Below are 23,166 nucleotides of genomic sequence, written 5' to 3' on the forward strand. Positions count from 1 at the left end.
TATTGTAATTTCATTTTAAGATTTAATGTGCATATGTCCACAGTGGAATAATTTGTGATGCATCCTTTTCTTCACTCCTGCTTCTCACTACAGCTGCTCTCCTCTTACCGGAATTGAAGAGCCAACAAGAAGGATAGAATGGAGAAGAGAAAATAGTGCATTGCATTTGGAACACTCCATTGTCATTACAGTCGTAAATGGCAAAATTCCCAGTAGTAAGTGTCTGGTTACAATGTCACACACTCGTGCGCACGCACACACACACACACACACACACGCACGCACGCATGCACGCGCGCAAACACACACACACACACACACACACACACTATTAGAGCCTTGGTGCCACCAGGTGGTATAATACATCTATTACAGTAGAGTGAGATTCAAACACTTAAATAGTAAATAGTACAGTAATACTGTGACATACTCTGGTGGATGAACTATTTAGATCTTTTACTTAATAGAAACAATGAAAATAGGGCCTACTCTCTTTTACAAGTAAAAACAGTGCATTAAAAATTGTACTTAAGTAGAAGTAGCCTATTATCAGCAAATTGTACTTCAAGAACAGGTTAATATAAATATATAAATACATACATATAAATGTACAATACCCAAATGTTTTGGGTATGCTAAATGTAGGTCGACCTCATCTAGGCCTATATGATATTTTCATGCAAGCAAGGATGTGTAGGTTAAATTTTGCTTGGTTTTATTTTGAAAGGACCGGAAACGCTTAGCTATTCTTGGTAGCTACGTAATGCTAGCTGATTTCTGTTGCCTGCATCTTCCTCACCAACCAAAGACCAAAGCCAAACACAAGAAGCTGCATTTCCTCGGCTTATAATAAGTCTTTAGTCCTGTTTCTGTTAATTTTTAAAGTAATGTAGAATGGCGTCGGGTTTTGGGAAGATTGTCGTCGGTACTTATGTGGAGATAAAGCGCAGTGATGGTAAGTTTCACCCTGTCTATTCTTTTCTCGCCGCACTGTGCAAGTTGTTTGAGGATCTTTGTTGCTGCGGTGCTGTTGAATACAGCAACCGTTGTTCCTGACTGCGGAGCGTAACGTTCACGTTAGCTAAACGAAATTGTTAATACTGGCTGTCAGGGCGGAGTGCTTCAAAATGGCCAAAGCCTTTGAATGAGCCTTTACCTTTGTTAGCTAGCTTCTATGCGAATCCGAGAGACATTTTCGTCCATAGCCATTAATTATTATCGTATGATAACAGTAAATGCGGCTAATTAGAAATCAGCGAAGCAAAAACACCAACGTTGGTGTTAGTATATAACGTCACCCAAATTATTTCTTGTAAAAAGGAATTCAAATTTAACATTAGGCAAGCTAGCTCAATTGCTAACCAAGTTAGCTTAACGTTAGCGGCTTCGATAGAGAGCAATGGTCTCTTGTGACTAGCTAAACGGCTAACGCTAGCTAATGTTACCCGGCTTTATTACAGAAGTAGCGCTGGGCTGAAACCTAACCACGATCCATTTAGTTAACGAGAAGTTTGCTCTCTGCCTGAATTTTATGTCCTATATAATTCATGTATTAGTTATACATTTTTACTGAGCTACCTGAACTAACGTTAGTTGTTATGAACTCCCTCTAATTATGTCCTAAATCCAATAATGTTTTTGACACCGCGTAAATTTGACATGCTTTGTAACACCACAGACACACGTATCCCAAGAAAGAGTTTTTTAGATGATGAATGATAATATATTAAACTTTATCAATGAAATCTGATTATAGATAATGTAACCCTACATGAAGAAAAACAAACAGAGCCTATGACAGCTCTGTGATGGCTAGTGATTGAAGTACTGCATAATGTAGCTAACTGCCACCAGGAAGAACCTGGGATTACAATGCACCCACTGGAGCTTCTGTTTTTTTTTGAAGGGTTAACAGAGAAGTACACCGAGACAGGGATAGGCGGTTTGTTGTATGACTCTTCTCTAAGTGAATGGCTGCTTTATTCTGCCTGTGTTGTGTAGTTGTTGAGCATTGCTTGAGGGCTAGGCAGCCAAAGATAGAAGAAAAGTTTATGTCATTCCTGTGGGCCCTTCCAGGATTAAGCTAAACCCAGTGATAATATTTTGCAATAAATCCTCAAACAACAAATACTCTTTTGAACAAGTGTGTGTATTTAACCATTGTACTGGTTGTTGTTGATTATATTGTCCTTAACTCCATCATCCCTGAGTCATTTGATCATACTATCCTAGGTGTCCTGAGATCAGGGGTGAGATGTGAAAGACATGCTCAGCAGGCCCAGAGAGAGAAGCGGTTCTGTCTGTCTGTTTCCCTGCTGGTTGGTGTTGCATCCAGAGCAGGGATTGCCCTCTCTCTGGGGGGTTGGTGGCGGGGCTGGTTCAGATTCAAGCCAGATTCAGGCTATTAGCCACCACCCCATCTGTTGCAGCCAGCTCCCTCGATTCTGCCAGCACTCACTCTCACTCCCTCTGCGTTTTTTTCCCTTTCATAGTCAGTCCTTGTGAGAGCAAGATGTCATAGAGAATAATCTTGTGCTGTTCAATAGATGACCTGCAGTCACTGGTTAGCTTATATCCCTGAGTGCAATGGGGTGTGTATGGTCTTTTTTAAATGTGATAATAGATTCCTTGTTTAATCTCTGACATGGATTATTTGTTATTCATTTATATGTGAAATATAGCAGTGTCTTTCAAAGTAGAGTACTGGAGACCTGGAGTCACCTATCATCTTAGTGATTATAGTTTTTTTCTTTTTTCTTAGATTTTATTTGTCACATGTTGACAAAGTTTAATTAATGGGTGTATTTGATTTTGTAGTGAAACTGATGCTCTGAAGGCTTTGTTTGTTCCTCAGGCTTAGCAGAGCTCGAAGCACCCCCTTTTAAGCCCCTTCGCCTACTGGGTGGTGTCAGCACCCATTCAGCCAGGTTTTAGTATAAAAGTGGGACACAGTGGACAGTGCATTCAGTTACAGAATATCAACATATCAACTGCTGTAAGACAAGCCAGTGTATGTGACTTAGCAATTCAGCTCATCTGGCTATACAAATACAGTGTGTCCTTGTGAGAAGAAGGCATGCAACCTGTATAGTGAACTGAATTCAGAGGTGAATTAAATGTTGCCTTCATCAAGAAGGTCAGACTGCACAGGGACACAATATTACACCTGGATCTTGTAGGTATACAGTGTCTGCCACAGGACATATGCTGTGCCCTTGAAACTGAAGATGCTTTACTTATGATGAAATTATTAATCAACTGACTAAAAGGCAGACAAAGTTGCTAGTTTAAGTCACTTATCAATTGCAAGCAGACAATTCCTTTGCCTTTTTAAATTAATTCTACTATATATATAAATATATACATATTCTGAGTGTGGACTCTGATAATTGTTATTTTTAGTACATGATAGTTTAATTATCTAAAAAGTCTTCAGTTTAGCATTGTTACATTATTGCACTACGCCATCGGTGGATGTGGAGGCAGTTAGTTGTTTTTACATTAAAAAATACTGTCTTGGTCTTTGTGCCCCCAGATCTGTAGACCTTTGGCTACAGCATGTTAGACAGGTTACACGTCAATTGTTGTGTATGGTGTTACTGTGGCTTTGGCCTCCGTTCTCAGTTTATGTAGTCAGTGCCATTGATAACTGCATATTTCTACAAGCAATAGCATTGCTTAGGTTTGATTTAGAGTTTGCCAGTACGTTCACCTCTCTTGGAATTCAAATTCATTATTGGTACATCATGTCAAAGATGCACAATGTTTTGTATTAACAGTGCTGTCAACATACAAAAAAAGATGCCACTGCGTGCTAGTTAATACAACAGACATCTTGCTAAGTCAGCAGAGCTGTGAAGAAAAATTTAGCTTCATATAACATTTATTTGTGTCAAGCTGGTTTAGTGTTGCAATTTGATTCCTCTTCTGTGATTTACATTGGAACGGGCAGAACTACAATTTGTGTATTTTAGGAATGAAAGTGTTCCAAATTTTATATTTAGATTAACTTTAGTTTTACTGAAAGTTATGTGGTGTAACAAGATTTTTCTTTGCAAGTGGTTTGGAGGAAGTTTCTGCACGGCTGCTACTCATGCAGCATATTGCTAAATGGAGTCCTATCTATGAACCCACAGGGATGTATGTGGTCTCAAACCTAACCTCTGACATTGGAAGGAAGCAGTCGTGATTTGGAGGGCCTTTTACTGACCGTCTGTTGGCTCACTAAATCCTCTGAGTGTTGCAGTCACTTCTGCAGCATGGCGTGCTTTCAGTACTTCTTAAGTAGAGGCGTGACACCAAGCACCACATGCCTGTTATTCCAGCCACCTTAACTGTCGTCAAGGTTTGTCTCCAAGCTGCTTTGTCACAGTCTGACAGTGGATTATTTGCACTGGTGTTCATTTCTAGCTGTCTCTCCACAGGGCAGACCTTGCAGATGTCAGCACAGAAGTTTCTGAAGTACAGTAAAAAGAGTTACATGTACAGTCAGACAGGTGAAAAATCAAAGAAAACTTGAATAAATGACTGGGTCAACATAGCAAATGCAGGTTCCTTCATATAGGACACAAGGGCTGACTCTATAGGTTTAAATATGAAAATGATGTGAATTATGTAATCAAGTAGACGTACTATCTAAATATTTTCTCTACCTTAATTTTGATTTAAACTAGTTTTATAAAATGTACTAATGTACAGATATTTGAGGCCCACGGACATTTTTAAAGGAGGGTAGGACCGGGTGGTAAGCTGACATCATTAATGTTCATGAAGGTTTTATGGCCATGGCATGTATAGCAGTATGGTTTATGTATGCAGAATTATGCTTAGGTAATTATTGTTTAATTTACAGGAATAGCAATGTTAATTCAGATCAAGTCACTTGTTCTTTTATTCATTTATTTATTTTGCGGTAAAATATACTCTTTTATATCAGAGAATGTATCAAATAACAGTATTGTATAATCTGATACAATGGTAAAGCGATGCATCCTACTGTTTAAATATTGACAATCCCCAAACAAGGGTGCTTTTGATCAAGTGTAAATTAACAACTGCGGCTGATAGAGAGTTCATTCTTTTCTTTTTTTAACATATGGGATAGGTCTACCCTTTTAAGCCCAAATGTCCTCAGCTTTAGGGTCCACAAAAGGGTCTTCCCCAACTTTCCCTGTTTTAAGACACCAGCTTACCTTTTTCTGCATTTCGCCAGTGTAAAACCATTGTAAGGTAAGCCAGTCAAACGTTCAGCAGTTAAGAGCACTAAAAGCATCTTTGCTTGCAAGCTCCCTGTGTGTCTCTGAATAATGGATACAGGAACATGGTGTTTCCCTGGATTGTGCTGGGAATGTACAGCATACAGTCAGATCCACAGAGACAAAGATGGGAGGGCAGAGCAGGCTCTTTACAGCTGGTATTATTACGCTGCAGAAAGTGAGGCGGACAGAAGCATACAGGCTAGTGGCAGCAATAGCAGCTGTGTGCTTGTCTCTGTTATCAGTGATTTTCTGTAATGGGTCATTATGAAACCTCATGGTCAGAACTTACCAACATTAGCCTCACTCTATTGCCTTGCTTTCATTTGAAATTTAAAGGATCCCATTGCCTCCTGATTTATTTAGATAAAATAAAAAATAAATAAAAACTGTCTTCAGTTAATAATGTAAGCATAGACAAGATTTGGTTTAGTAGAGCATCATTCAACACTGTGCTAGTGACAATAAAACAAATGCTATTCCATTTTTGATTACAGCTTCCTTAGAATCATTAATTTGGACAAAATTGTTTAATGATTATACAAGGTCATATAGTCACACAGTGATTCAACTGAAAGTTAGTAAGTGATAATATTGAATCACTGCCAGGTGCCATTTGTGTTAATTATGTGCTCCACAAAATAAGTTTAGATAAATGGCACAGGGCAGCTAAGAAATTAAGAATATAACACTTTATATACATAATTTAAAACTGAAATATGAACACAGTACATCAGTGTGTTGTGACTAAACAGTTAATACAATTAACACTATCAAAAACTGAATCCTTTTCAGGTTCTTCCACCTTGCTGCATCTCTAAATAAAAACATTTCTACTTTAACAGGACCATGTACAGATCTGATAAGGCTAGCAGGTGGTAATTAGGCCTTTTGTAATTAACCCTACTAATACTTTACAAGGAGAGGTATTAGTGCAATCCATTTTATGTGAACCTGTGTGTGTCAGAGAAAAAGAAAAACATGAGACTGCAAATACTACAGGACCAGTATTACTTCACTCGTAAACAATATAAAATATTGCTACCATTTGGTCAACTTGGCATCCAAAAGCTGATGACTTGTGGCAATCCCTGCAGCTATTTCTTAAAAATTAAGAACTCAATAGTGTTATTCTGTCAATCTGATCTTTGTTTATTATCTATCTATGATACTTTCACAGGACGTATACACCAGGCAATGGTGACCTCACTGAATGAGGACAACGAGAGCGTCACAGTGGAGTGGATAGAAAATGGAGACACAAAAGGGAAAGAGGTAAAACGCCCTTCACGATCACTCACAGCACCAGTAGCAGCAGCATGTTCTTTTATGTTCCAAAGCAATGAATAATGCATCCAAAGACATTCAGGAGCTGCGATGATTACACAACCAGCCTGCATGTACCACAACAGCGTACAGCCATCACCCCCTCTGTACGCTGTTGTTAGCATAAACTAACACAAAATGTCACTCTGGTCATATGTCCTACACCGTGTACACTCAACAGTAACTACTCTGCAAATCAGCTTTATTGTATTCTTTTTTTATGTTATATGTTAGTATATAAAGTGTCACTCATAAATTGGCCTCCCTTATTGAGAGGTATTCCAGTCATTTGGACAGTGAAATTGATACCCAGTAAAATCAGAATCTTCCATGATCAGAAGCTCTCTCTTTCTAGCTCATTGAAAGGTGGCTGGTAAAAGTTCATAGTTTACAAATATAAAACACAAAACATCACAGGTTACAACTAAAGTTATGATCCATCTTAAAGCACTCAAAATACAAGTGAACAAAAGTGCACTTCTGAAATGTTCACTTTCAGGTTACTCTTACTTTTTCTAGGATAGACCCAAAGTATTTCTATGTTGAATGTTTATGTCTATGACAAATGGGAAGTCATAGTGTTTCTACAGTGATTAGCATACATGTAATCGGTTGACTTTGGAATTAATACTCCTCTGCTTCTGGACAGATTGATTTGGAGAGTATATTTGCACTTAATCCAGATGTGGCTCCAGATGAGGAGATTGCCCCTAGTCCAGAGACTCCACCCCCACCTACACCCACATGTGTGAAGGTCAACAAAATTGCAAAGGTGAGTACCAGTGTCCCACCTTCACTTGCAACAACACTAAGAAATCAGTGAAAGGAATCATTTTAGATTGTCTAAATACTAGAAAGGTTATTTACTGTCTTTTTAATTTGATTCTCTCCCTCCACTTTACATTCTTCATTTACATCATAACAAGAGGGAATTTAAAGTCCTCAGACTTTCTCAGGCGGTTGCAGTTTGCTGTACCTTAATATAGAACCTGGATCCTTCTAGGTAACAAGCTAAGTGGTTATGTTAAGTACAGTGTGTGAAGTACACGGTAGATTAGGGCAGCTCCATATTGTCACGTAAACACTGAGATTATTTTGGTAAATTTTGCAGTCGTGATTTAATCTGCTCTGTAGTATAAATTTTCTTTTAGGTTTGCAAAATATAAAACGTTTAAGGTCAAAACTGAGGCAATGAATAATGAGGTTATGTTGCTTGACTATATATAAGTTATTTTACTTTACAATGTGCAGTTTAATTGGCCAGAAATAGGGCTCTGCCACACTAATAGGATACTGTAATTTTGGCCTTTAGCGATTTTATAATTTAAGTACTTTGCGATAAGCTGTACTGTAGATCCAGTGGGTCTCCTACTTTTGTTTGTGTTTGTGTACACAACCATTTTATAACACCTCCATTTTCCCAGTTTTTATTGGAACTTCAGAAAATCAAGTCCAGCGAATAACCTAAAATGGTATATAGTGGCAGTCCCCAACCTTTTTTGCACCATGAACCGGTTTTGGAAAGACAAATTTCTCACAGACCAGTTGTTGCTATTATTTTATATACTATAAGCTTAACCAGCGTGATGCTGTTGTGTAAATAATAAATAGTTCAAAATATCTCTTCTGTTTGATGCTTTTTGAACAGGTGATTTGTTAAACTGTGTTACTACACTCTGTATGCATTATTAGGACAATACTGTAATGCAGGAAGTAGTACTGTATATTGCCATCAGAATGGTGAGAAAAAGGCAGGTAACAAAGGAAGATGGGCTGGTTGGTCAGGAGTTCATCCTACAGCAAGATAATGACCCAAAACATTAGAAGAAAAGAACCTGACGGTGGCTTCACACGTTGGAAGACCAGCAGACCAGATCTCCAGCCTTAAACTCCATCAAGTTGGTTTAGAAGAACTGGACAGAAGATTGAGAAGTGGAAAACATTTGTGGGAACTCGTGCAACAGTGTTGGGAAAACCTTTGAGAGTAATATATTTGTTGAAAGAACGCCACAAGTGAGTTCAGATGCCGAATGAGTCAAAACCTTTGAAATAATACAATTTAGTTGAACAAGAAGTCCACGATTGCTTATTTTTAAAATCTCCAATTGTTTATTTGTTTTACACTTTAATTTCAGAAGAACTGAAACTGAACTTTGCACATTTAAATAAAGCCAAAATTACAGTATCCTATCAGCGTGGCAGAGCCCTTTTTCTGGCCAATTAAACTACACAATTTAAACAGCTGGTGTTCTAAATCTTTTGACCAGTAGTGTATATATGTATATGAATGTATGTGGTCTACTAACTTTTATTTCTTTTTTAAAGATACCTTAAGAGGTGTGCATTGGCAGCGTCATCACAAACATTAGCGTTAATATAAGAGTTCTCTGTACTCAACACTAATCTGATTCTCAGACTTTGTCTATTTCTGCACTTCTACATAACAGAGGCAGGCGGAAGAGGTTGAAAACTGAATAGGATAAAAGGATGTTTCCCTGTTCAGTTCCTGAGCAGCAATGAAATATGTAAACATGAAATTAGGAATCACCTATCACTAATCCTCTTGGCCTAGAATCTAATATCTTACTGTGGCTTTTTTCTCTCTCTCACAGAACCGTCGGACAATAGCACCTACTAAGAATGAGACTCCGTCCAGGGATAATAGAGGTTTGTTTTTGTTTACTTATCTTTTGTTATGTCACAATCGTTTATGATTTGATGGTTTACTGTCAATGCATAGGAAAAGCTGTTGCATACAGTCAGCTAAGTTAAATTTAACTTGTTCTGTTTTAATCCAAAGCTCAAAAGTTGTGCTTTAGTAGCATATGAATCAAAGGGTCTCTTTTCTTAATTCTTGTGTTTTTGTGTTTTCAGTGATTCCGACCCGCGCCAGAACCCAGCAGCCTCAGCAACCAGAGCCGGCACCACCACCTCCACCCCAGCAGCCTGCACAGCCCAATCAAGCACAGACGCAACAGCAACTGCAGAATGGTAACGTGATCAAAACATTGTGTGTTTTTAACTAACATATGATGGGATCTAACTGTGAGCTTCCTCAAGAAAAAACCATTTTCAGAGAACCAGTTGTTACATTTACTGTATTTCTGGTCAATTGATGTAGGCCATCTGCTGAAACAAACATCTGATCATAACTTTTTAATATCTCATGTTTTTGTTGACTACATGTTTATCACAGAATCCTCACATCATCCGATATCCAGAAAGGAGTCTGGACAGCTTTGTATGTATCAACTGCATGTTTCCCATGCCCTCAATGCTTCATGGTGATTCTAATAGAGTTCCCAATAGAATCTGAGAGTCCTCTAGTCCTGCAAGAAGATTGTACACCTAAAATGTCTGTCAGATACTATTCAGTGCTCTGTCGTGTTGGAGAAGTACCACAACAAATCCATCCAGCAGACAGGCTTTCTGGGTATTAGACAGGGAGTTTAAAAAAAAAGGTTTGCACTGCTGCGCTGTCTTTTCCCCGTCTGATTTCTGCTGAGTCACACTTAAGCACATGTGGAAAAGCGTGTGGCACTCTGCGGTATTCCCAGGCTCAGACAGCAACAATAACCTTTTTCTTTACCCTGCGTTCCTTCCAAGTGTTCACTCTCAATTGATGAGCTAAGAGGAGATGGAGGGAAACGCTTTGTTCCCCCTCCTCACCCCTCAGCTCCCCCACAAACTGCTCATGAGACTGAGTAACCCATAAGTAGTGACGATGCTGCATCCCTCTTACATTGCCTTGTCCCGGTGCTGACCCAGCTCATCTTCTCCACCCAGATTAGAGCAGATTATTAATCCCTCTGCTCTGATAGTCTGGGTTCTCAGGGACTGGAGCCAGCAGGAGGCCAGGACTGTATTACAGGGCCTCAGGCAGGCTTTGCAGTGGAAATCTGGGGTTGTAGCAGCAAGCTAATCAGATAACACTGATATTTATGAAGTCTGCAAGGAATCAGAAGTGGCTTTTACTCACATATTTGCTAACTTGTGTTTTTTTGTTACGGTTACTAAGCGATTACGATTGACCTGAAACAACACTAATCTGTGGGTGTGCTGTGCTGGGAGATTTGGAATAACCTCCTGGTTGATTGAAACAATTTTCTACTCACCCTTGATTTGAAACAAAGTTTAATTTTAATTGGTGTAATTGTAGTAACACAAGGTACATATCCTACATTGTAAGTGATGTGTTTTAGCAGTCCCCTGGTCCAGTCGTGTTTTAGAACACAGATAGAAGGGATAAATGAAGACGGCATGTTTTGAACACACTGTAAAGGCCTTTTGTTGGTAGAGAAAGCAGCTAGTGTCATACTGGAGGCACTGTGTACAAGCCACTGCATCCTGGTCTGTGGTTGAACAGTATCACTGTTCTGCTTTGTTGGAAATAGCCCAAGGTTTATCCCTTCTATATGAAGGAAGAGAAAGGAAAGACTCACTGAGAGAAAGATGCTGCTCAAGCTGGGGGGAAAGACTGAGGAAATAGAAGAAACAGATTGGATGAGAGAGGAAGAGACCTTTTTTGAAAGAGAGGCTATTGGCTTATTCAGTGAAAGGTAGAAGAGTTACTGTTTATCTTGTCTTTATGGCAGCGAGGAGGAAGTCAAACTGCGTGAAGGAAGTGGAGAAACTACAGGAGAAGCGAGAGAGGCGTCGGCTTCAGCAACAGGAGCTCAGGGAGAAGAGAGCTCAGGTACATCAATATTATTCACCTTTCTCCCTCCTACTGAACAAAATGTATTTGATCAATCTTGTTAACCACTTAAGTTCTTCACATTGTGATGATAAACTGAAAGACATTTTTCCTATTGGTGAATAAACTGGCACCTCACTCTGTCATTTTGTCTCTCCTTGTCCTCGTTCAGGAGGTGGATACCACCATTCCTAACTATGAGATCATGTACATGATCCGAGATTTCCGAGCCAGTCTAGACTACCGGCCCCTGACCACAGCAGATTTGGTGAGTAGAGACTGTGGCTTCTTCTTCTCCACTGATTTTTATATGTTGGCCGGTAGTAACAAATAATAAAATGTCCTTCTCTGTTGCACTGTCCAGATCGAAGAGCACAGAATATGTGTTTGTGTGAGGAAACGTCCACTCAACAAAAAAGGTAAAGCCTTTTATCGCTAACAACATTGGTCCTGCGACCAATCACACTATATCATGTTTTGTTTGAAATATTTTATCTTCAAAATTTTAATGTGATTGAAAGTCTCGGCTCTGCTGTGTTCCAGAGTTGGCCATGAAGGATTTGGATGTGATCACCATCCCCAGCAAGGATGTGGTGATGGTTCATGAACCTAAACAAAAAGTGGACCTGACCCGCTACCTTGAGAACCAGACCTTCCGCTTTGACTACGCCTTTGATGACAGCACCACCAACGAGATGGTTTACAGGTTTGTAACAACTAACCAACCAAGCCAGAAAGCCAAGTTGTTTCATATGCTCTTATAGTTCACAGAAGTCACACTTGACTTCTGAATTAATGACTAACACGTTTCTTGTTTGTACATGGTTAGATGTTAGATCTTGCCTTTGCAGATTTAGTAGTGAATGGATGTGTGTTGTGTCTTATCCTGCAGGTTCACTGCCAGACCTCTAGTGGAGACCATTTTTGAGAGAGGCATGGCTACCTGCTTTGCCTATGGACAGACGGGCAGTGGAAAAACACATGTGAGTTACATGCAATGTCTCCTTCAAATAGCCAAAAACCACACATCACTTACCACAGATCAAACCTTGTTGTTCATAGAGAGATTTGCTTTACCTATTTACTTATATTGTATTGTGTGGTGTATTTTAGACTATGGGTGGAGATTTCTCTGGGAAGAACCAAGACTGCTCTAAAGGAATTTATGCATTAGCTGGTAAGGCAGTGAAATTATGTTTACTGTGCTTGTTTGGGATGTTCTAGTGAGCAAAGGTGTTCAAATGTAATTTGTTTGGTTATTACATTATAAACAGTTTTGTTTGCTCGGGTGACATTTTCAGATCTGTCATCTCTTTTCATACAGCTCGGGATGTATTTCTCATGTTGAAGAAACCCAACTACAAGAAGCTAGATCTACAAGTGTACGCAACCTTCTTTGAAATCTACAGTGGAAAGGCAAGTGATATGTAATCATATGTTTGTTTGTTTTTTGCTTTTTTTTTTTTTCCTAAATAAAACATTAACCAATGCTGACTGTGTATGTGTTTTTAGGTGTTTGACCTGCTGAATCGTAAAGCTAAGCTGAGGGTGCTGGAGGATGGGAAACAGCAGGTGCAGGTTGTGGGGCTTCAGGAGAAGGAGGTCAAGTGCACAGAGGATGTCCTGAAACTCATAGAAGTGGGCAACAGCTGCAGGTATGACAACAGAAACTTGTCAGTCAAGTTGTTGTTAGTGGTACAATCCCAATACTGAATTCTTGTATGTGTTGTTATGATGATATCATAAATCTGTGAAATACTTGTTTTTGTCCAGCATGAACTTAGCCTTCTGTGGTCATAATCCCTGTACTCCATGTTTGTGGCAATTAAAGGAGAGTCATGATATATTTTTTTTTTACCTTTTCTTGCTCCTGCTATTGTTCTTTTCTTGCTCTCTTCACCTTTGTTTGCACTTTGTTCAGCTTTGTCTCCTTCCTCTCTCTCCCAGAACATCAGGGCAGACGTCGGCCAACGCTCACTCATCTCGCAGCCATGCTGTATTCCAGATCATCCTGCGAAGGAAGGGGAAGATGCACGGCAAGTTCTCCCTCATCGACCTCGCAGGGAATGAGCGGGGGGCTGATACATCGAGTGCCGACCGCCAGACTCGTCTGGAGGGAGCTGAGATCAACAAAAGCCTGCTGGCCCTGAAGGTCTGTAGACAGGGAAGTAAAGTGGCAGTAGCTCTGTTTTTAGAGTCCCAAGTGTTTGATGCCACTTTTTTTTTTTTTTTTTTTTGGAACTTTATTTTTATTAAAGAGAATACAAACATTCCTTAACAGCATCAGCATCACAAGTTATGTATGACAGTGCTAAAGACAAGAGAAAAAAACAAAACCTTTGGGCCCCGAGAGCTTATATAGCTACATATGACTGAAAAATAATAAATAAATAAATAAATAAATAGATAAGTGGCTATTTAAGACATTACAGCATACTGTCGAAATCCCCTCAGTTTGAGAGGTATCTTGCTATGGGTAGCCACCTCCTTACAAAAACATCAGATCTTAATTGTAGTTGAGCAGTTAAAGCCTCCATTCCATACACTTCCCTCAGCTTCTGTTTCCACTGTGCCACTGTAGGTGGCTGTGGATTCATCCATTTTATTGTCACCATTTTCCTAGCAGTCATCAAGAGTATATGTAACAAGTGCTTTTGGTCTCTAGTGTACATGCCTTCAGGAGCTAGATCGAAAAGAAACTGACTTGGGGTAAACAGTATATTAATTCCCAGAGCTTTATCTATCTCGTTCTTTACCCCCTTCCAAAAAGGAAGAATCTCTGGGCAATCCCAAAATATGTGTGAATGGTCCCCAACCTCTCCACATCCTCTCCAACAGTATTTTGCAGCTGGGTTATCTACAAATTTAGAAACCTCGGAAGGCGTCCTAAAGAACCTTGTCTTCGTCTTCCAATCAAACTCCTTCCACATGTTACTATTGATACCTTTATGACATCCAGTGCACATTGCCTCCCATTCCCCATCCTCGATTATAATATTTAACTCCAACTCCCATTTGTTTTTGATATATAAAGTATTGTCTGGTATATCTAATAACAGATTTCTGTATATATGGGAGACATGTTTTTTATTAGGTAGTTGATGCTTGATTATATTAATAAAGTAAGTTTCTATATTCGTTGGAGCATTTTTAATTATATTCCAGTCTGTATGATTTGTGATGTAGTTCCTTATCTGAAAATACCGGAACATATCACTTTGGGGTAGAAGGAATTTGTCTTGGAGATATGAGAATGGCCGTACACCAGTGTCACATAGCAACTGATCAATAACCCTCAGGTTTCTACCTGCCCATCTCTTAAAAACGATATCTGTTGTTGAGGGGGGTTGATGCCACTTTTACTTTATTTATTTATTGTTTGTGAAAAGACAAAATACACACTGATTGTAAATTGCTATTTCTTACTTACCATGTCACGTGTCGCTCTCTTCATGTTTCAGGAGTGTATCAGGGCTCTTGGGCGTAACAAGCCCCACACTCCATTTAGAGCCAGTAAGCTGACCCAGGTCCTGAGAGACTCCTTCATTGGGGAAAATTCACGCACATGCATGGTTAGTTCATTCTTTTCATAAATAATCATTCATTTATCTGCCATACGTGACATTAATCTGAATGGTCCTCTCTCTCTCTTTCTGAACAGATTGCAACAATCTCTCCTGGTATGACATCCTGCGAGAATACACTCAACACACTACGCTACGCCAACAGGTGGGAATATGTTACTACTGCAGTGATTTTGGCAATGCCTTGTTGCCACAGGGACCAACTGAGATTATAAAATTGTAGCTCCTGTAATTCTTCTATAATCCCTAGTGCCCTTTGTATAGATTGAAATTAGCTGTACCAATGTTGTTGTGCAAGTTTCTCTGCCTACTCTCAGTAGTTCTCTTTAACTCTCTTGTATCCCCTCTCACTTCTCTTTGTCCTGCTTTGTTTCCCTTTTCTCTCCTGCCCTCTGCTCCTCTGTGCGCTGGTGTGGCTGGTGCCGCTGTGTAGAGTGAAGGAGTTTGGGATTAGTCCTTCGGACATCCCCTTCTCCCAGGGCAGTCAGGGGAGTCGCCCTGACCACTCGCCCACCAATACCTTTGAGTATGATGACTTTGCTGCTACCTCTCCCAGCAGGTCAAGCACTCCCCAAAGCACAGCACTGCACAAACGCGAACACACACACACACACGCACGCACACACAGTGCATGCGCTCCCTTTAGGTTATGATCACATTATGATACACATCCATGATGTCATTTTAGCAGCTTTCATTCACTTCATCAGCTGTTCAGTGGAAATCGTCCCTCCCCTTCATCTGCATGATGTTTTCATCCTCCTCTCCTGCTTTGCCTTGTGCATTCACTTTTAGCTTTGACTAAGCTGTGGACTTAATATTTTTTTTTTTTTTTTTTTTTAATTGTAACTGATTCCTGAAGAACATTACATCCATCTGCTAATGTGTGTGTCTTTTTATTTGTTGTGTGTGACACCATCAGTGGTGATGCCAGGACATCTGAAAGCTGGTTGTGATTAGTAGGTAGAATGAATACATGGCAGGTCAAAACACTAAAACGTCCGTGAAGCTGTTCAGTAAGAGCATCCAGCCTGAGCTTTTGTTTGGGCTGGTAATCCCTCTCATATAGTCCTAATTAATTAGCGCTGGGCCTGCAGGTCAGCAACAGGGCTGTAATATCTCATCAGCTCTGTGTGGCCTCATTAAACATGAGCTCTGAGTCATTAGTGTTATAACTTCCCATGGGAGGCATTGTATTGGATTGCATTATATTGTACAGGTGAACCACACAAATTATATAAGGGTTAAAATATCAACAGGACCAACACAGTCATCTTTCCTCATGCATGATGTCACTGCTTTCATGGTGCTACCATCCTGTGCTACCTGTGAACGCTTTTGACCCTACAGTTAACATCACCCCCCCGCACCCACCCAAATCAAACAGCAGCCATGTTCAGAGTGGGTCTGCACTGTGAAAGACTCAGTCCTGACCAGCTCTACGTCTTTTCTCTGCAGGGTGAAGGAGCTGACAGTGGATCCCAACCAAGTGATGGAGGGGGGTCGACCCAACATCCATGCCGTCAATCAGCTGGATCTTTTAGATGAGGAGTGGCTGAGTATCTCGCCACAGAGAGACGACCTCAAACTGCTCTGTGAGCAGAATGTAAGTACACTGTCAGCAATATGGTTCTTAACCTGTATCAAGGTATATGCAACATCCTATCATATATATTGTGATATAATTAATTTTATAGAAAATTATGAAGCTGTTTAAAATAAATCAAGTATCTGTCACCACTTTTGGTATGGACCATATCAAATAAAGAATCGACATGATCAGTAACATGTTCACTTTGTGACCCTGTAAATGTGTTTTCCAGGAGGAGGAAGTGTCTCCACAGCTCTTTACCTTCCACGAGGCAGTGTCTCAGTTAGTGGAGATGGAGGAGCAGGTCCTGGAGGACCACCGAGCTGTTTTCCAGGTCAGAACACTGAAGAAAACTTACATGAGCCTTTAAATACTACAGCTCACTCCTTTACCATCTGTGTTTTAGATGTGCAAATACAGCTAGATTCACACTTGGACATCACTGTAAACACTAAATAAAAGCAGTATACTGTGTTTATACAACGGTTTTGACATATTACTAATCATTTTGGTAAATCTGTTGCAAGGGAATTTAATTTTCCATGTTTTCTCTAGAAAACCGTACACTATTAACTAAATATGCGCTTGTATGTGTCCTCTGTAAACAGGAGTCCATCCGGTGGCTGGAGGACGAAAAGGTGCTGCTGGAGATGACAGAGGAGGTGGATTATGATGTGGAGTCGTACGCCACTCAACTGGAGCAGATCCTAGACCAGAAGATAGAAATCCTCACCGAGCTCCGAGGTATGACTTAAGTACAAACACACGTTGATGCCAATACATCCTGCTGTGACAAAACCATAATCACTTTTTTTTAACGATTATGTCTTTTCCTCTCCTCAACAGATAAAGTGAAGTCATTCCGCTCTGCACTCCAGGAGGAGGAGCAAGCCAGTAAGCAGATCAATCCCAAGAGGCCACGTGCTCTTTAGAAACTGGAGGCTGAAGAGGTTTAAGTGGCACATACAGAAACATAACCACTAGATGTTTGGCACAACTGGGGCTGGCAAGAACAGCAGTGAAAACACGAAAAAAGGACTGTCTGATGTATCAACAGGCTCAAGGAATTGCATTTGTTATGATCCCTCTCCTAACAAAACTGGCTGTTCACTCACTATGGTCTTGTTAGAAAACTTAGGAAGGAAAATAGTTTTATTTCCTTCCTTTTTTTAGTAGATTTTTTTTTTTTCATGAAGATTTAGGTTCCTCTCCCTGCTCTTCTTAAATTATTTTCTTTTATACTTGTTTGTACTTTATTTGAACAGAATATTTTTGACCTGGCTTAAGAGATCTTCATTGAACACGTTTTAAGGTTTACCACACAAACCAGTATTTCATTTCTGGTTGCCCTGGCTGACATGTCTGCATGTGCACTCTGTGATAGCGTATGTACGCCACTGTCCTCGGTTTTCATGCTTTTGAGTCCTCGGTTGGCACTGTAAAGTCATATCTCATTATAGGCAATCTCTCCTCTTTTCTTCCTTCTCAGAGTTTCTACCACTTTGGAAGAAGCCTTTAACTACAGTTGTGCTTCTTCTGTTTCTTTCCTTGTGTCCCTGAGAGGTTTTTTACATGTAGTTTGCTTCAGTTTGTGCCATTGCATTGTATGTGGCAACTGACTTAAGAGTTCTTAATGTAAAACATGTTTTCCACCCCTGTTTAACACTTTGTTATAAAAATGAAACTAGAAAAACCTGCTATTAATAAATGTATAGTGAAGACACCTGACCTACCATAGGTTATGTTGCTCAGTGTTTGCACCGGATGTAATGCTGGATGAAGTAATAAAGATTCATGTGTCTCATTTGAATGGCTTTTGAGAGAATGAATTAATTGGTTACGTTATAAAAACCCCAGACAGCATACTGCACTTCGGAAGAAGCAGATTTCACCCTGACATTTTGGTCAAGTGTGTGCATGACTAAGTTACTTAAATCCCAAATTCTCTTGATTTACAGAGGCTACCACCTCACATTATTTTAGAATAACAAAATAAAGGATGTATCTTGTAGCATTATACTTTGAGTTGTTTTGCATTTACAGAGAAACACCACATTGTGAGGGCATGGGCATCAGTATCCATGGTGACAGATGCCTCCTGATTAAAGTAACAAGTGCATCTCAAAGTTTACCTGGCATCCTCCATTTAAACCAATGGAACATCATGCAGTGAAGTGAGGTGATGGTGACAGGTTTAGAAAATGGCCTGAAGGTGATACTGCACACAGCTGTGAAAGGGTAAAACCAGTTATCTCTTACCTGAAAGGTTTCCGCAGCAGCAGCTCGAAGAATAACTCCCTAAATCGGCACAATTAAGACATGGTTTGTTACAGACATGGCATACAGCTGCAACAGTAGGGCTGACCTGCAGATGCCACCATTTAAACTGTAAACAAACATTTACCCACTGTTTTAATGAGGATGTAATTTCTACAATGTGGGGAGTTTCGTCTAGTTTGAAGGTTTTATTGTGAAAGGTTTTCAAAGGAAGCAACTAACATGTCAACGTCTGCCTTGATACCACAGGAGTCAACGGTTGTCACTCACATGTTCGTTGCCTTCTAGCGGTCACAGTGAGTAACTGCATCTGCATATTGTTCAAAGGCAATAATAGAGACCGTCACTGTAAAAACTACATATGTAATAAATACAAATACTTGACCTCTGGGAAATATTTTTTGGGGCAAAATGATGAATTTAAAAAACAAATTAATTAGTAAGAAAGTAAGTAACAGTTGCAGCTCTAGTCTGTAGTACAATTTAGTAACAGGTGATGTTGAAGGTGAAAAAGGAACGTGACATAAAAAGAAAACTTGTGGATAATCTGAATTTATTTTCAGAGACTGCATACACTCAAAGCTACACATATTAAATATTTACCTTTTCCATAAGGAGGTCATTTTGACGTCATTTAGAAAACTTGTAGACTATTTTTTGATTAGAGTAATAATCCATTAGAGTATTTTCATTGAATGACGAATTCTCTCACACTCTCTCACACCCACACCCACACACGTCAAACAACCGAAAATTGTCCATGTGCACGCCTAGGAACACTTCATGTATATTCATAAGGGGAAAACAGGACACTCAATATGAGCTCTTTAAATGTATCGTCCAATATTCTCTGTATATTTCATCCAACTATGTCAACATTGGAAATTCATTTTGAGACCGACAGTCTCTTTCTTTCCACTCATCTGACCACTAACTTCAGCCTCCTCATCAAAAAGCCAAGAGTCTGTTCTCTTCAGTCCCCTCTGCCATTTAGGAAAAGTGGATCCCTGCAGAATTGAACGCATGCAGCAGTCTGAGGATGAAAATAAACACCCACAATTAAAAAAAAGTCACAAAAGCTATTTATTTCAAAGTAGATTCTTTGGCAAAGAGTGATCGAAGAAACAATTAAGTAAAAAGATGTTAAACTTACACCATGAAGTCATCGATGTCCATGGACCTGGCTCTTTTCTCACTGAAATCAGCCTCCTGTAAAACGCTCTCAATCTTCTTGCTGATGCTGAAGTCTGCTGGGACTTCCTGTCAAGGTGAAAAACAAGACTATAGATCCAAACTGGCCAACTGGTGAATTCAAAGCGGTAGGCGTGCACTCTCAAAAAACAAGGGGCAGAATTTACTAAGAGTGGAACATGACTGAAAAAGCTGCACACTGGGATATTCACTCACCACATTATGTACAGAACAGTGAATTCTGTAGTTCTTTTCCAGCAGCTGTTCCACCGCAGTCGACCTAGAAATTGTAAAATCAACATGATCATCAGTTTTTTTTTTCCTCTTTTTTTTCCCCTCACATGCTCTTTTAAGAGAGGGTGCTTCAGTTAGAGTGGCAGCGTCTGCAGCAGGCAGGTACTCACTTGAAAGCTGCATTGAGGGTTTTGTTTTTCCTTACGAAGGCTATTCTGACCAGGCCGTCCCACTCCTTTTCAGGAAAAAGGAAAAAACAACGTTAAATATCTCTAGTTCATCTCCTGCTGTGACCGACTACTACATATTCACAGGGTTGACCACTTTAAGAATCAAACCTCACCTGAAAGTTAACGGGAGGGGGAGGATTTTTCGGTTCTATCCTGACAACACTTGACTCCACTTTTGGAGGAGGACGGAAATTATTCTTCCCTACCTGATAAAAAGGGGGAAAAACAACACTGAGACAAAGTTGTAGCAACACAGGAAAAATCTTGATGAAAATGAATCATCTAAGAGACACGGTGATGATGCTGCGGTGCCTGGAGAGTTGCTGTCAGCGTGATAGACAAACATCAGAGGGTGCACACCAACCTTCATGAGGTGGTCTACACGAGCCAGAAGCTGTGTGTTGATGGACAGTCTGCAGTACAGCTTGTCTCCAGGTTGAGCGACCAGTCGCATAGCAAACTCTCTCTGGAACATCAACACGGCACACCTGAACAAAAGTAAAATCAAAGAGCTGCTGGATACTCAATGTGGACATGAGATGAATGCAGTTAAAACTCTTTTTTATTTACTTTCTTACCTGAAGAAAGGTCGATGCAGCAGGAGCTTGAAGACAAACGGTGATGAAATCTGCACAAGACATTGAGAAATGTGTAGTTTTAGATAAATGCAATTAATGATATTATCAAATCAACTGTGTGGAGGAAAGCAAGTCTTTACCTGGTAAGGTAAATTAGCCACACAGACATCAAAGAAAGGTAGATCTGTTTTTAATACATCTCCAACTAATATTTGAAGTTTGGTCTGCATGGGGCTGTGAGAAAACACAATGTCCTTTCATTAGATCAAATATTCACTTTCTATTTAAATGCAGATACTATGCAAATTTATGCTGGCACAGTGTTGTCGTTGTCACTCACGTGCACTGTACTCTTTTCTGAAGTTCAGCTACCAATCTGCAGTCCAACTCACAGGCCACCACCTGCAAAAACACCAAATACTGTTTAGACAGAACAGTGACAAATAACACAGGCCTAAATTATTATTGGCCCATTTGATTGTGTTTAAAGCCAGCAAGAAGCTGCAGCAGAGTGATAAGGTTCTCAAAAGGTATTAGTGAGGTAGTGAAAATGTTTTGAAATGATGGGAAACAACATGAGGTATGGTTTAAAAAAGGATAGTCTATTCAACAGAGCTAGATTTCTGCCTAAGAAACAATTAATTGGTCATTGATACGTGTAGATGGGAAATAATAATTCCTCTGGGCAAAGGTTAAATGTATCATCGGAGTGATTGACTAGTGATACACCAGGGACACCACAAACTCCAGAATCTTAGCTGTGTAGATTATCTTTACTTTTAACTGTGCACATAAGACTTATGTCTTCTGGCCCTTTTTATAAGGATGTAGGAGAGAATTTGGAAAACTGAATAAAAGCATCACACACACTGCACTTTTTGTAAATTACCACAGAGTAATATATTATTTAATTCCATAAATGCTCCCATCTCAACTTAGAGCAAGATAGCACTTTTTGACAGTCTGACCTTCTTTGCCTTTTCCAGCAGTTTAACCGTCATATTACCGGTACCAGGTCCCACCTCCAGAACCACATCTGTCGGCCTCAGAGCAGCCTGAAAAACATGACACATGCCAGCAACAACCATGGGTCAGGAAGACTGCGTATCATGATTGTCTGCGTGCAGGATTTGTCTTCAAAATGCTTTTTTTTCCTTTTTGCTATCATGCATGTGTGAAAAGCTCAACTGTACATGAACTTCTCAGTGCCAGAGTGCATTAGTACAGCCCACCTTTTCAATGATACCATTGACAACCAAAGGGTTCTTCAGGATGTGCTGGCCGATGCCAGTGTTGAACATGATCCCTGCAAGAAACAACAAACAGGACACTGTATACTGGGCTTGTGTAATGTCAACGATTAAAGCAATTCCTGGTAAAACAATTGGATTCAATTTCCTATTTCCACTGTTGACAAACTACTTCTAAGTCAAAGGCTCTTTGTCTGTTCTGTAGTGTATAACACCAGATTCACTCAATAATGTAGTGAATGAAGTCATGGCAATTTAGCAGTTAAACACAGGACACACAACACACACTATTTAACACTTGATAAGATACAGTTTTGACATTAACTGATAATATGATGGAGACTTCGCTGAAAGAACCGCAAGACATTTGATAATTCAACACGTACCCTAAACAGTGCTGTATGATATGTGGGTATTGACGGGCAGGTGGAGCCAATCCAAATCAAGATTTTTAGAATTAAGTTTGGTACCTTGTAACGTGATTAGGGAACGTGAGCTGAGCGTAACGAACTCACGTAAACAAACCTCTAATGTCAACATTTGTGACAGCGAGAACTTCAGCAACCATCAATGTGTGGTGTCTGACACTGGTATGGTGACGGAGTTTAAAACTGCTCATTGTTTTGTATCGACAGGATGATGAACTTTGACTTTAAAGCCCGTTTTCTTCCAGCAGCTGACCGTGGTGTTTGTCATGCTAACGCTAACCGCGTCCCCGGAGAAACATACCTTGGTTTTTCACCTCTTGGTGCTGCCTGCTCTTCTTCTCGGCCTTAACCTTCGGCATTTTTACTCGGTTATATTCCCGTTAAAGATCCAGAAACTACCAAGTTTGGAACAATTATTAAAAATATATCCGTCAACTCTCGGGAAACACGTGTGAGCCCGTTTCTTCTTCACTGACAGGATGTGCGGTAGGCTTAAACCTTTCCGCGCTTTCTGTGTCGCCCACTA

At 39.9% G+C, this 23,166-nt stretch overlaps 2 protein-coding genes across 5 annotated transcripts; one reads left to right on the forward strand and one right to left on the reverse strand.

The window, feature by feature from the left end:
* The first annotated feature begins 744 nt into the window (after window positions 1–744).
* LOC130169955 (kinesin-like protein KIF2A) lies at window positions 745–18,262 on the forward strand. 4 transcript variants are annotated; one of them, XM_056377016.1, is made up of 22 exons: window positions 745–955; window positions 6,436–6,530; window positions 7,231–7,353; window positions 9,194–9,248; window positions 9,456–9,572; window positions 9,778–9,822; window positions 11,177–11,277; window positions 11,450–11,545; window positions 11,642–11,696; window positions 11,821–11,983; window positions 12,170–12,260; window positions 12,391–12,454; window positions 12,602–12,693; window positions 12,790–12,932; window positions 13,225–13,429; window positions 14,739–14,849; window positions 14,939–15,006; window positions 15,295–15,420; window positions 16,320–16,467; window positions 16,685–16,786; window positions 17,061–17,196; window positions 17,299–18,262. In XM_056377016.1, exons 1-22 carry the CDS (start codon window positions 895–897, stop codon window positions 17,382–17,384), a joined length of 2,283 nt encoding a protein of 760 aa, XP_056232991.1. In that variant the 5' UTR covers window positions 745–894; the 3' UTR covers window positions 17,385–18,262. The 4 variants fall into 4 exon arrangements, with proteins under 4 accessions (XP_056232991.1, XP_056232993.1, XP_056232992.1 ...); XM_056377018.1 differs by lacking the exon at window positions 15,295–15,420; XM_056377017.1 differs by lacking the exon at window positions 9,778–9,822.
* A 1,002-nt stretch (window positions 18,263–19,264) lies between these two features.
* dimt1l (DIM1 dimethyladenosine transferase 1-like (S. cerevisiae)) lies at window positions 19,265–23,122 on the reverse strand. The gene is made up of 12 exons (XM_056376460.1): window positions 22,942–23,122; window positions 22,195–22,268; window positions 21,931–22,017; window positions 21,303–21,364; window positions 21,103–21,196; window positions 20,963–21,012; window positions 20,749–20,872; window positions 20,498–20,590; window positions 20,325–20,389; window positions 20,137–20,200; window positions 19,883–19,989; window positions 19,265–19,762 (listed from the first exon to the last, which is right to left on the reverse strand). The coding sequence occupies exons 1-12, from the start codon at window positions 22,997–22,999 to the stop codon at window positions 19,720–19,722; spliced, it is 921 nt and encodes a 306-aa protein (XP_056232435.1). The 5' UTR covers window positions 23,000–23,122; the 3' UTR covers window positions 19,265–19,719.
* Between the last annotated feature and the right edge of the window lie 44 nt (window positions 23,123–23,166).

Source organism: Seriola aureovittata, chromosome 5 (genome assembly GCF_021018895.1).
Source record: "Seriola aureovittata isolate HTS-2021-v1 ecotype China chromosome 5, ASM2101889v1, whole genome shotgun sequence".
Taxonomy (NCBI): domain Eukaryota; kingdom Metazoa; phylum Chordata; class Actinopteri; order Carangiformes; family Carangidae; genus Seriola; species Seriola aureovittata.

Excerpts from the sequence above, each read along its gene's own strand:
- LOC130169955 (XM_056377016.1), top strand. The coding sequence starts at position 895 with ATGGCGTCGGGTTTTGGGAAGATTGTCGTCGGTACTTATGTGGAGATA. Across the intron at positions 6,531-7,230 it reads GAGACACAAAAGGGAAAGAG|ATTGATTTGGAGAGTATATT; the intron begins GTAAAACGCCCT and ends GCTTCTGGACAG. Across the intron at positions 12,933-13,224 it reads GAAGTGGGCAACAGCTGCAG|AACATCAGGGCAGACGTCGG; the intron begins GTATGACAACAG and ends TCTCTCTCCCAG.
- dimt1l (XM_056376460.1), bottom strand. The coding sequence starts at position 22,999 with ATGCCGAAGGTTAAGGCCGAGAAGAAGAGCAGGCAGCACCAAGAGGTG. Across the intron at positions 21,365-21,930 it reads TGCTGGAAAAGGCAAAGAAG|GTGGTGGCCTGTGAGTTGGA; the intron begins GTCAGACTGTCA and ends GTGTTTTTGCAG. Across the intron at positions 21,197-21,302 it reads CAGAAAAGAGTACAGTGCAC|CCCCATGCAGACCAAACTTC; the intron begins GTGAGTGACAAC and ends GTTTTCTCACAG.